Source organism: Mytilus trossulus, chromosome 1 (genome assembly GCF_036588685.1).
Source record: "Mytilus trossulus isolate FHL-02 chromosome 1, PNRI_Mtr1.1.1.hap1, whole genome shotgun sequence".
NCBI classification, from domain to species: Eukaryota; Metazoa; Mollusca; class Bivalvia; order Mytilida; family Mytilidae; genus Mytilus; species Mytilus trossulus.
The window spans coordinates 28,076,808-28,089,387 of record NC_086373.1 but is presented as its reverse complement, the minus strand read 5'-3'; the positions used below and the strand labels follow the sequence as shown (position 1 = coordinate 28,089,387).

The 12,580-nt window shown below is 33.3% G+C and overlaps 1 protein-coding gene across 1 annotated transcript; it reads right to left on the bottom strand.

Moving 5' to 3' along the window:
• Positions 1-7,796: 7,796 nt before the first annotated feature.
• Positions 7,797-11,811, bottom strand: LOC134720858 (uncharacterized). Its single transcript, XM_063583419.1, has 3 exons — positions 11,559-11,811; positions 10,972-10,995; positions 7,797-8,603 (listed from the first exon to the last, which is right to left on the bottom strand). The coding sequence occupies exons 1-3, from the start codon at positions 11,620-11,622 to the stop codon at positions 7,876-7,878; spliced, it is 816 nt and encodes a 271-aa protein (XP_063439489.1). The 5' UTR covers positions 11,623-11,811; the 3' UTR covers positions 7,797-7,875.
• Positions 11,812-12,580: the final 769 nt, after the last annotated feature.

The following is a 12,580-nucleotide window of genomic DNA, read 5'->3' as shown; positions in this document are numbered from 1 at the left end:
GAAAAGATGAAACTGAGAGGTGAATGATTGAAGTAGTTCTGTTCGTCGTAAGAAATACGAATGGCAAAATGTAAGTTAAATAATAAAAAGTTTATTTAATGAAATATCGTAGGAAAATGTATATGATATATATTCTCGAATTCATTTCCTACTGAAGAAATTTAGCAAGGTGCCACTTTATAGTCCGTACTCAGTTTTAAAAAGCTTAATTACCTTTTAAATAAAACAGTCAGCTTTCTATAACACATAGGTGCCATATTACGCTAGCTTATATATGTCATGATAGAGTCATTTTTGGCATCGATTTTCAGAATTTGGCATTTTTACATGAATAAGTATCTAACAGATATGGTAAATGCAGTTTAAACCATTTCACTGTAGGTGTTAAACATAACTTTACATCAATTATTCCATTTTTTTACAAGCTTTTTAGCACGGCAAGTACTAAGATTGTCTTCTAAATATGATCAGCAGTCTTATATAGAAATTTAAACTTTTATAGAAAAATTTACCCTTTCAAGACCCTGTTTAACATTTTCATATAAAGTTATCATCTCTTATGAAAATTGAGTTTGTGGGGATGAATAAAACGTTTACTACGTTTGTTCGTCAGTTTGCACGGTACATAGATATAGGAAGATGTGGTGTAAATGCCAATGAGACAACTCTCCATCCAAATAACAATTTAAAAATTAAACCATTATAGGTTAAAGTACGGCCTTCAACACGGAGCCTTGGCTCACACCGAACAACAAGCTATAAAGGGCCCCAAAATTACTAGTGTAAAACCATTCAAACGGGAAAACCAACGGTCTAATATATATATAAAAGTGGTATGCTTGCCAATGAAACAACTTTCCACAAGAGACAAAATGACATCACAGAAATTTTAAACAGCTAAACGGCCACAGTACGACCTTCAACAATGAGGAAAGCCCATACCGGATAGTCAGCTATAGAAGGCCCCGAAATGATAAACGAAAAATATTCCTAATTTATGTACAAACAAACGATCGAAAAACTAACATGTATATAACACATTAATTAACAAACGACAACCACTGAAATAAAGGCTCCTCCTGACTTGGGACGGCCACATATATGCAAAATGTGGCGGATTTTAACATGTTAGCGGGATGTTGGTATCCTCCCTCTAACCTGGGACAGTGGCGTAACAGAACAACATAAGAACGAACTATGAAAATCAGTTGTAAAAGGCTTGTTAGTTTTCTCGTTTGAATTGTTTTACATGGTCGTATCGGGGCCTTTTATAGCTGACTATGCGGTATGGGCTTTGCTCATTGTTGAAGGCCGTACAGTGACCTATAGTTGTTAATGTTTGTGTCATTTTGGTATTTTGTGGATAGTTGTCTCATTGGCAATCATACCACATCTTCTTTTTTATATTAACTCATTAGATGGGTACAAATATAAATACATATGATCTAACAAGAAAATAGAGTGAACGTGCATGTGGGCGGGTACTTGTATATCCCAACAATAAAAAGACACTATAAGTACTGATCTGAGAGTATATATAACTAATATAGTACCATGCTGTTGATTAAAAATAACATCACTCCAGACCCTTTTGTTTTCCACATAATTAATATTGCCAATAATTAAGAAGTTCCGGGTCGAATCGATACCAATAATATATTCACCTGTTAACTATTACATTATCTGTACGTTCCGCATCTGACAGGAGTACCACGAAACGCTGTATTTAAGATTTTGCTATATACACGGGTCGTAATCACAGGGTTGAAACTACTTAATTCAATCATTGTCACATTGTTCCCGATTGTAGTACTTTAATCAGTATGACTTTCTAAGATGACAATACGAATAATAAAAATCTGGACTTAAAATAAGGCGTATAGGTACAGCATGTACAGTTTTCAATTTGTTAGACGTAAAACAGCGAATCAAAGATTCAATTTTATTCATAACTCATAAAGGACAAAACTGTTGATTAAAAAATACTCCTTTCCAGAGACTTTTGTTTTCCAAACAAAATCAATAATACCAATATTAAATTGACAAGTTCCATGTCGACGGGTTCAAACAGAAAGATGTTAAAAGCAGAGAAAACTTCATCTTATAATCGGCATGACTTTATCAGATGACAATACCAATACTAAAATAAGGCTTACGCATAGTTATATTCTTTAATTCAGTCACAGACCCGCGATATCACGGATGTGTTCTAGTAAATATATATACATATTAAGTTGTGAATATGGTGAAACTAATCCTCGAAATAAGTTTAAAATGCCCTGGTGTGGAATAAACTTGGGTTAAATTGATCATACTTCTTAATTTACTTATTTCAATCCGTTTTAAATATGGTATACTGCCTTAATGATCACATATATAATAATAACTGTTTAAATTTGTTTGCTGGGCATTAATTTACCGTAATTTACCAATTATGGATTCGGTAATTTCCGCTAAAAAACGAAGTTTACCGAATGATCTCATCATTCATAAATCTCATCATACATCAATCTCATCATACAACAAAAAACGTATAATGTTGTGAACACTTAATATAATGTGAGCACTTAATATAATGTTGTGAGCACTTAATATAATGTTGTGAGCACTTCATATAATGTTGTGAACACTGCATATAATGCTGTGAGCACTGCATATAATGCTGTGATCACTTCATATAATGTTGTGAGCACTACATATAATGCTGTGATCACTTCATATAATGTTGTGAACACTGCGTATAATGCTGATTATTAACACAAGGCAGTCGTGGCGTTCCATAGTTCCTAGTTTTATGTTGTTTGGCCATTTGAATATATACCTGTATGCTTTTGCGACAAGGTGTTTCGTGTATGGTGTACATGTCTGTCTGCATGTTTCTTATATGACCATTATGACTTCAAATGTGTTTGATTGATTAAATGATAGTAAGATGTCTATTTCTGGCTGTCGGTCAGAGTTCATATACTTTTGACCTTATGATCGGAATTAATTGGACAAGCATAACTTTTACATTTGTCAGTTTCTAAGGCACTGTAAGGATCGGAACACATATATTTGGTGTACGGGATATTTGTAGAGATCTGTATGGCATGGTTCATCTGACCTTTGCCTTTTTTATGAAACATTGACAATCTTAAGCGCATTTTGACACTTCTAGTAAAACCCTTGATATTATAGACGTTCAACAAATATAAATAACTTAAAAAGTTCTGTTGCACAAAATGTTGGTTATGATCGTTCTATCCTAAATTACACATGAAATGTGCTGTTTTTGTTATGATTTTTTTGTTTGATGGATAACATTTTGGTTTGAACGTTGCATATTCATATTTTTGGCTAACTAGTGTCGGTCTGCCTGAAGTGCACTAGACCGAATCACAGAGCTGAATCTTTCACACTTATTAAGACACGTTATTGGTTTGGTTTTTTTTTTAACTTTCGATGTGAAGTGTTGAACAGAAAAAAAGATAATTGCTTTAATGTTCATCCTTATCAAAATAGTTACAGGTTTCAACCACTTGCAGATAAATCAAATGATAAAGAAATACTGATTTCTGATTACTAGTATTAAGTCGGGTCACACATTTTCGTTCACGATCAAAATAATGCGTTGCCTGATCTTTCACGATCAAGTTTGATTGAAATTCAACAAATTCAAGGTTTTCATAAACAAATTCACGCTTTAAATGGAAGAACATACTTTTAATTTTACTGTACTATCAGATACACCAAAGATTAACTTTCAAATATATCATGATATTCTGAAATATGACCATTTATATAGGTACAAAAAGCGTGTTATTTGTAATTAATTTCATAGACACGCATTGCGCCTTTTGTGTTTTCTCAAAAAGTACTTCATATTTTCTTTATCTTCTTTCACAGTTATGTTGTTTAGACAAACATAATTTTTTGTTTGGATTAAATTTGTTCCGCGTTTTGAAAATTAAGCGATTTTTTTCGAAGATTCTGAACTAGAATAAAATTGAGAATGGAAATGGGGAATGTGTCAAAGAGACAACAACCCGACCAAAATAAAAAAACACAACAGCAGAAGGTCACCAACAGGTCTTCAATGTAGCGAGAAATTCCCGCACCCGGAGGCGTCCTTCAGCTGGCCCCTAAACAAATATATACTAGTTCAGTGATAATGAACGCCATACTAATTTCCAAATTGTACACAAGAAACTAAAATTTAAATAATACAAGACTAACAAAGGCCAGAGGCTCCTGACTTGGGACAGGCGCAAAAATGCGGCGGGGTTAAACATGTTTGTGAGATCTCAACCCTCCCCCTATACCTCTAACCAGTGTAGAAAAGTAAAAGCATAACAATACGCACATTAAAATTCAGTTCAAGAGAAGTCCGAGTCTGATGTCAGAAGATGTAACCAAAGAAAATAAACAAAATGACAATAATACATAAATAACAACAGACTACTAGCAGTTAACTGACATGCCAGCTCCAGACTTCAATTAAACTGACTGAAAGATTATGATTTCATCATATGAACATCAGACACAATCCTTCCCGTAATGTACATTAAATGTCTTTCACGATCCGTTACCAGAACTTTCACGATCGTCTCTCAATATTTGACCGCCGTTAGATATTCTTTCACGATCATTTCTCTCGATAAACCGAATGACACCCGTGATGGCGGCATTGAACTTTGATCCATGATCGCCCCTAAATAAGGACATGTTCACTTACCGGAACACTGACTTTTGCCGGATGTCTATGATTAAAAATTAGAAAACAATCAAAAAGAGCACTACAGAAAATGATGTTTATAACTGTAGTTCATTCGTACGGCCTTCTACGACTTCTACTATGAGCTAGCCCAATACCCTATAGCCGCGGCATAACAAAATGAAAACAGCCCCAAAAGAGAAAAACAATGTCTGTTTGTGTTTAAAAAACACAAACAAACCAGATTTTGGAGAGTTAGACAATATACGTATAGTGTCTTGAAATATTAAATTTATTTGTATGAGGCTTAGAAACGGGGGAAATGTGAGGTGTACCGAGCATTTACCCTGTTTTGTGCCGATATACTGAAATCCGCGATAAAAAAAAAAAATTAAAAAAATATGTATTTGTGTTTGGAATTTCCATTTTGGGGTACCATAATGGCCTGTAGCCAGAAATTTCCAAGGGGGTTTGTTGAACTCACAAACCCCCCCCCCCCCCCCCCCCGAACCCCCTTGGCGTCGGGTATGCCATTTTGGGGTATTTCCCTATGACCGTAGTTCAGGCGGTAGGACATTTACATTTTAAGGATTAGAAAGGGAAAATGAACTTAATTAATAACATTTAATAAACATGGTATATAAATTACCAATTTGAAGACATAACAAGTTTAAATTCATAAAAGTTTGACCATTGTTACTACACGTTGTCATGGTTGTGACGTAACGTTGTTGATGAAATACAGTTCCGATAAGAAGGCGGGGGCTTACAGGTTAGTTGAGGTCATTGGCGTATAAAGCTAAGTTAACGTTTATACGTATAGCTTTATCTGTATAGTAAAATAGCTGATTGCAGTATAAACAGCCACATACGACAATCAATCAATTTCCTTACATGGAACCAGCGCATACTGAAAGTGTGCATGTGCAACGTTCTGGTAGAGGATTTCATTACAATTTGGAATAACTTGTGAACATGTTAACATTTTTTAAAACTAATCCGTTAAGGGAACACAGCTTGTGTGCTCCAACGTTGGAGGGATTTACATAAAGAAGAAGATGGGGTTAACCATCTTCTATCCCTGGACAGAGGAGTAATAGCAAGATATAAGTGTTAAAAAGACTAAGAGCTAGTACTCGTAGTTCCTTAAAGCTAACTATTATAGTTTAACGACATATTGAAACTAAATAATTATCCATGTTTCTTAGGCCGTGTTCACACCAAACGCCGTGTACAGAAAACATGTTTACAACGATTAGTTTTTTTTCTAGCAGTAAGGGAACGACCATTTGACTTAAAAAGGGGAAGATGGAAATATTCCGATCCCCAACTTGATAAAAAAACATTCTGGTCATACAGATGATAAAAAAAATATTTTGAATCAAGAGTTTCCCCATACATTATAGTGTTAAATATAGATTAAAATAATAACCCTCCCCCTTTTTTCTTAAGTTAAGTGGTTGCTACTTTATGAAAGCCATTTTTATAATTTGCAGTAGTTTGAATATACAAGAGATGTCTCGATTACGCATTATAAACGTTAGCTGCAGCAGCGTGCTTACAGCCGAAAAAAAGGATTGATCGAAATATTAGGGATCACTTCATTTTTATCTTTTCTGTTTGTTTTAAATGATATTTCTTCTCCAAGGAGTATTTGGCAAAGGGAGAGAGTAATGATTTTTTTTTTATTTTAAGGGTGATTCAATTAACGGATCTGAGATACTAGACAAACATATCATTTACCTCACACTTTTTTTAGTAATGCATTTATGCGTGAATCTTTGTTTGAGTAAAAACCAGTGGCGCATATTTCTATGTACTTCAAGTCGATTCAGGAAGACCTTTTCAAATGAATTAGGCAGCAACTATTTAATTTTCTTAATGGGGAAAGGGGGGGGGGGGTCATGACAAATTTAAGTGACAAGTCGAAAACATGTTTTTTCTTTCAATTTTAGCATTAAATATATTGGCAGCTGAGAGCGAAAAAAATAAAATAAAATAAATCAGTGTTAAGAAAACGATTTTTTTCTCCAAAAACTGGAAACAACTTTTTTTCCAAAAAATCTATAGCCCCCCTCCATTCCCCCGAAAATCAATGGGTGCTGCCTCATTGCTTCGGCAATGATGCTGCTTTGAATTTATCAGGGTTAAAAAAATACGTTATTTTTTTTAATCAATTAAACATAATATACATTTTAGACAAAAAAAATTGTAAAAAACTTTATTAATATTTGTTGAAATTATCAATTTTATTCAAAAAAAGTTTCCTCTTTAAATATAAACACGGTTAAACTAATGTCCTAAATGCCTAGTTTTATGTACACCTAACCTACACAAGGCTTACATTGAGTATCGACTGTGTGTAGACAAAACATGATTTAAACTACATGTTAACATTGAGTTTTATCAATGGGAACACAATTCTGTTTAGTTTACGTGTAAGTTACACTAACACAACACCGAATTTAGGTCAATGTGAACACGGGCTTAGATTTAAATATGTCTAATATGTATTGAGGAAACGGATAGGATTTCCAAACATGGACAGAAAAATAAGGAGAAACAAACAACACAAGTTGTTCAAATTTTATTTTAAAAATCAACGCAATGAACTTAAATTGCTTCACTCCTTTTGAATTACTCCATGAAATTTTAAAAGAATGAGTGATTTCATGATTATATTTTATGTACATTCCTGCACACAGTTGCTCAGTGTTATGGTTTTTTTTTTATGTTTTGATCTGTGAACAGTTGGAACCCTTTTTTTTCTTTTTGAAGTTTTTCATTTTTTGCTCCGGCACTTTCAATTTGTTTTCAAGTTATGAATTTGAATTTGGTATCTTATAACTGTTAGTGTTACATATTGATACATATGTAATCATTCTTTTTTGACCTTTTAAAGTAAAACTATAAATATATAGCACATAACAGATGTATTTACATGTGTCATAGTAATTTCTGGTAACATTTTTGCAGTATTTTGAGTCTTTTTTTTTCTTTATTGAAATCAAACCACAGGAAGAAAACAACATCTTGGTCATGCAAAATGTGGCTCAAATGCACAAGGCTTATGTTAATTAATAAATATAATATACACAACTTTACATTTTATATTCTTTTAATTATTTCAAAGTAATCTATAAAAAAACATTATTTAATAAAAGATGAGTCTTACAGTTTTAACCAACTAGATTTCCGTTTGGTCCAATTTTAACGTATGGAGATGAACATGTTTTAGCTGTATCATTCCAAATCAGATTCGTTGGACAGTTGTTGACAAAAACATCTCCCCAAAGATCGCATTGATAAAACTTGTGTGGATCTGGATGTGGGTGGAATAAATCATCTAAGCTATTTGCGTTTACTCTACAAAGACTACCTGGATTTACGGTACCAGTGCCAGTACCAGTTCCGGTTCCGGTGCCTGTACCTGGTCCGCTCGTTACTGGTGCCATGGTGGTGGTGATAACACCTCCTGGTTTCAAGTCATACACGCATGATAATCTTTGTTGATTCCATACTAAGCCGACGTTACATTGTAAAATCATTGCCTTCCCGAGTAAATCGCATTCGATAAATTTAGTAGTATCAAGAGGATAGGAAAAATATATAAGTCCCTGTGCGAGGTTTGCATTTGAGCATGGATTAATAGCCCCTGTTTGTGGTGCTCTTGTGGTGGTGGTTGCTTGGGTTGTTACAACTGGCTGTATAACAACAGTTGGTGCAACATTGCCACGTGTACAGGATGCAGTGGATCTGTCATAGGATTCTCCTTTTGGACACTGAATAATATACATTCTCCCGAACAGGTCGCATTGTATGAATTTAGTACCGTCTGTTGGATGAGGTAGATATATTGCTTTCTGTGGATTGTTTTGACATGGATTTGGAATATTCGTCCATTGATCTGCAAAACAAAACATGAACAATTATAATATAAATTCCATACTTTTTATTAAAATGTAAGTTGTCGTTTGGTTTGCGTTCAAGTTCAGCTGAACTTATTATTGGTATAACAATAATGCCATAATTTGTTATCTCGTTTATTATACGAATATAATATTAAGAAGGGGTTGTTCGTATAAGAGCTATCGAAAAAAATAAAGTCTAAGATATCTGAAGGTCACCACAAGTCTGCTGTCAACATATGACAAGCTTAAACAAAAGAATATTTTGGGGTATGTCAATCGCCTTGAAAAAAAAGAGAAATAACCTCAACTGGTCTTCAAAAGCTATAGACAAATGTATATACTAAATAGAAAACAGAATAAATACTCAACGTTAAGAAAAGAGGTGGATATACAATAGATCTAAAATAGAACAAATTTTACAAGTTACAAAAGTATCAAGAGACACCTAAACAGGGAACCACTATCACGGTGTTTTATTTTTATTTGTTTAATTTTCTTTTGGATTATTTTACATATTGTCAAGCCAGGATACTTTATATCTTTCTGTATTGTATGAGTTTTGCTCATTCTTGAATGACATGCGGTAATCTTACGTTGTCTACATCTTCGAGAGTTGAGCTTTGCTTGATTGACAATCGTACTACAACTCGTCAAGTTTATGCTAACGCGTTTCTTGTTACCCCTTTTTCAAAAGCATTTAATAAACAAACCCTACCTAGGTCGACTCACTCTGATGATGTAAACAAAGAAGATGCCGTATGATTGTCAACGAGACAACTATCACAAATGACCCATAAATTAACAGTCAACATACTGCCTTCAACAGTGATATGATCATTTTTCATTGTTATATTGTTGTTCGCCTCATGAAATATTTGCCAATGAACGTCAAGCAAAACGTCATTTAAAAATCATTCCGATTTATTCTTATGTATTCACGAATTTTAATATAGTCAGAATCATATTTTATTGAACAGATATATATCATGTTAAGGAGGGATATTAGCGAAAAATACCAATCGAAAGAATGTTCAATTTCGCGAGCCGGAAGGCGAGGAAAATTCATTCTCAAGACTGGTATTTTTCGCAAATACCCCTAACTTACAAAACGCATTGATGATCGTGACATTACAAACGTCCAGTCGGATAGAGTATTTTTTGGCAAATACCATGACAGAGAGGGTAAAAAAGGCATATCCTTTTTGCATATACCCCGGCGCTATTTAAGAATGAACGATATTTATTTGATAAAAGTAAATTGGTAAAAAATACACTTACTATCAACAAATCAAAACCCAGCTTTCTTACATAAGGTGTAATTATTCAATAAACCAAAATACTCAAATGTATGTTTGTAAAACGTACATGTTTTATATAAAAACACTTATTTTATTTAATTAATATTTTTGAAAAAAGAGAAATATCCATTATTCATATAAATAGCGAATATATTGCATGATTTTATTTACCATCTAAATCTGTGAGACTTTTTTTTAAAGATTCTCTAGCATATTTGCTTTTCGACTGAAACTTGTCAGTTGTTGTACACGGGAACATTAGTCACCGATCATACGTGGTCCTTTTATGAATAGCAGATACTCGATAATCACTTGGTCATGATTAATACCCATTTTTCTTGAAGTCAAAACATTCTGACACTAAATGTTCGTCATTTCTCATGTTTAGGTATATTTGTATGGTAAAACTTTGTTAAGTTCTAAATACGCAAGAACTACTTGTTAATATTGACGTACTAAAATGAAGAAGATTTGGTAAGATTGACAATAAGACAACTCTTCACAAGAGATCAAATGTCGTAGAACAACCATATTAAGGCACCGTACGGACATTAACAATGAGGAAAACTCATTTCGTGCTATCAGCATAAAAAACCCAGGATCAACGTTAAATATATTAGAAAACCGAAATCCACTAAATTACAAAGTACTGACTCGGGACAGGCACATACAAAATGTAGCCCGGTCAAATATATGCTACGGTGCATCCCCCTCTTCTCCTGTATAAACGATGCAAATAATGATCAATGTTTATATTGTGTCGCTATAAATAAACGAAATAAATTAAATAAAATTTAAAAAATACACATGTATTTCAATATTCTAATACAATATTTGTATCGTTGTTATAACTGTATTGCTTTGTTTGATCAGCAAAATCAGGAAGAGTCGTGCAGAAAATGAATAACAAGCACAAATTACAAAAAATTAAGTGAAACCGTAAACGTTCCTTCAATAGGAGGGTGTAGCATATGATACCTGTACGTAAAGCTAACTAGCAACATATCAGAGAGGATGTCCTCTTCTAGATTTCTATTAAAAAATATAAATTAAATAATTTACTTACCAACGCAGTTTAACTGTCTTTTGGCTAAAACAAAACAAAAAAGTACGGTTAGAAAACGTAATCTAATATTATTAGTCAGATACCGATTTGTAAAAAAAGTAAAGCTTTAGTAAATACAGTGTTCCTCCATGGGAGCTTTCAATTTTAAAGAAGGAAAACGATACTATCCAGAATATATATCTAACTAAATTGCTTGGCATTGCATTATATTAATTTTTTGCTGGTTTGAACGAATATATGTTAAGACAAAGCAATGCTTAAAATTATTTTTTGTATTCCTTATAGTGCGTTATCCTTATTTTTTATTATTTTACATTAAATGTTTTCGTTATGTTTAATTTCAATCTCAAAGACGTTCTAGCATTTACAGTTAAGTTTAATATCAAATCGAATGTGTAATGATCAATAAATTCAAAAACAATTTTAACAAAATGTTTAGAAATTAAAATTAAATGTAGTTTGCAAAACATGTGGTAAACGGCTAGTCTTAAGTAAAATGTTTTTTTTGTTTGTTTTCTATTTGATTAATTTGATTAATTTGATTTTGTTTTGTTTCTGACTTATTATTAGTATTAAACAAAGCCTACCTCTGATTGCTAGAGATCCTGCAACAAGTCCAAACAGGAGGACTGCAACCTTGAGGGAAATCATATCGATGTGAGCCGTTCAGGAGATGGGCCTAGTGGACAGACGAAAGGAGAATACCCAGTATTTAACGGGGCATCGTGACAGTTCGGGAGATTGCTTATCAGGTAGCTCTCGCTGCAACACGTCATACAATGGACAGACGGATATAGGAAACAAACTTATCTTGTTTCAATGTTAGCATAGTTAAAATTGTTCGCTGTTGTCATTACCACCCTGTAGATATAAAGTGAGTGGTAAATAAATTAAGATAAAATTTGATGTAATTGGTAAATTTTTGATACGATTAAAGTTAAAATTATCTTAAATAAGTAGAATAACAGGTGTGGTGACCTTAAATTTCTCATTCTTTAAAACCCTCCCGGAGCTCGGTTGTCAACTATCTATTATTTTTCATTTACATGTACATTTATACCACAAATAATTGGAATAATATTGACTATCTTTTTTCGAGAAATTGTTTTTTGATGCAATGATTTCATTTTCAAAACAAACAGATAGGTTTTACGGAGTTCCGATTCTTTCTTTCGTATACTGAGTTGGGAAGTTGCTTAACATATTAATGTTTATAGGAAGATGTGGTGTGAGTGCAATGAGACAACTCTCCATCCAAATAACAATTTAAAAAGTAAACCATTATAGGTTAAAGTACGGCCTTCAACACGGAGCCTTGGCTCACACCGAACAACAAGCTATAAAGGGCCCCAAAATTACTAGTGTAAAACCATTCAAACGGGAAAACCAACGGCCGGTCTAATCTATATAAACAAAACGAGAAACGAGAAACACGTATATATTACATAAACAAACGACAACTACTGTACGTTAGATTCCTGACTAAGGACAGGTGCAAACATTTGCAGCGGGATTAAACGTTTAAATGGATCCAAACTTTCTCCCTTTTTCTGAAACAATAGCATAACATCACAACATAGAAAACCATCTGGGTATATATAACTATGTT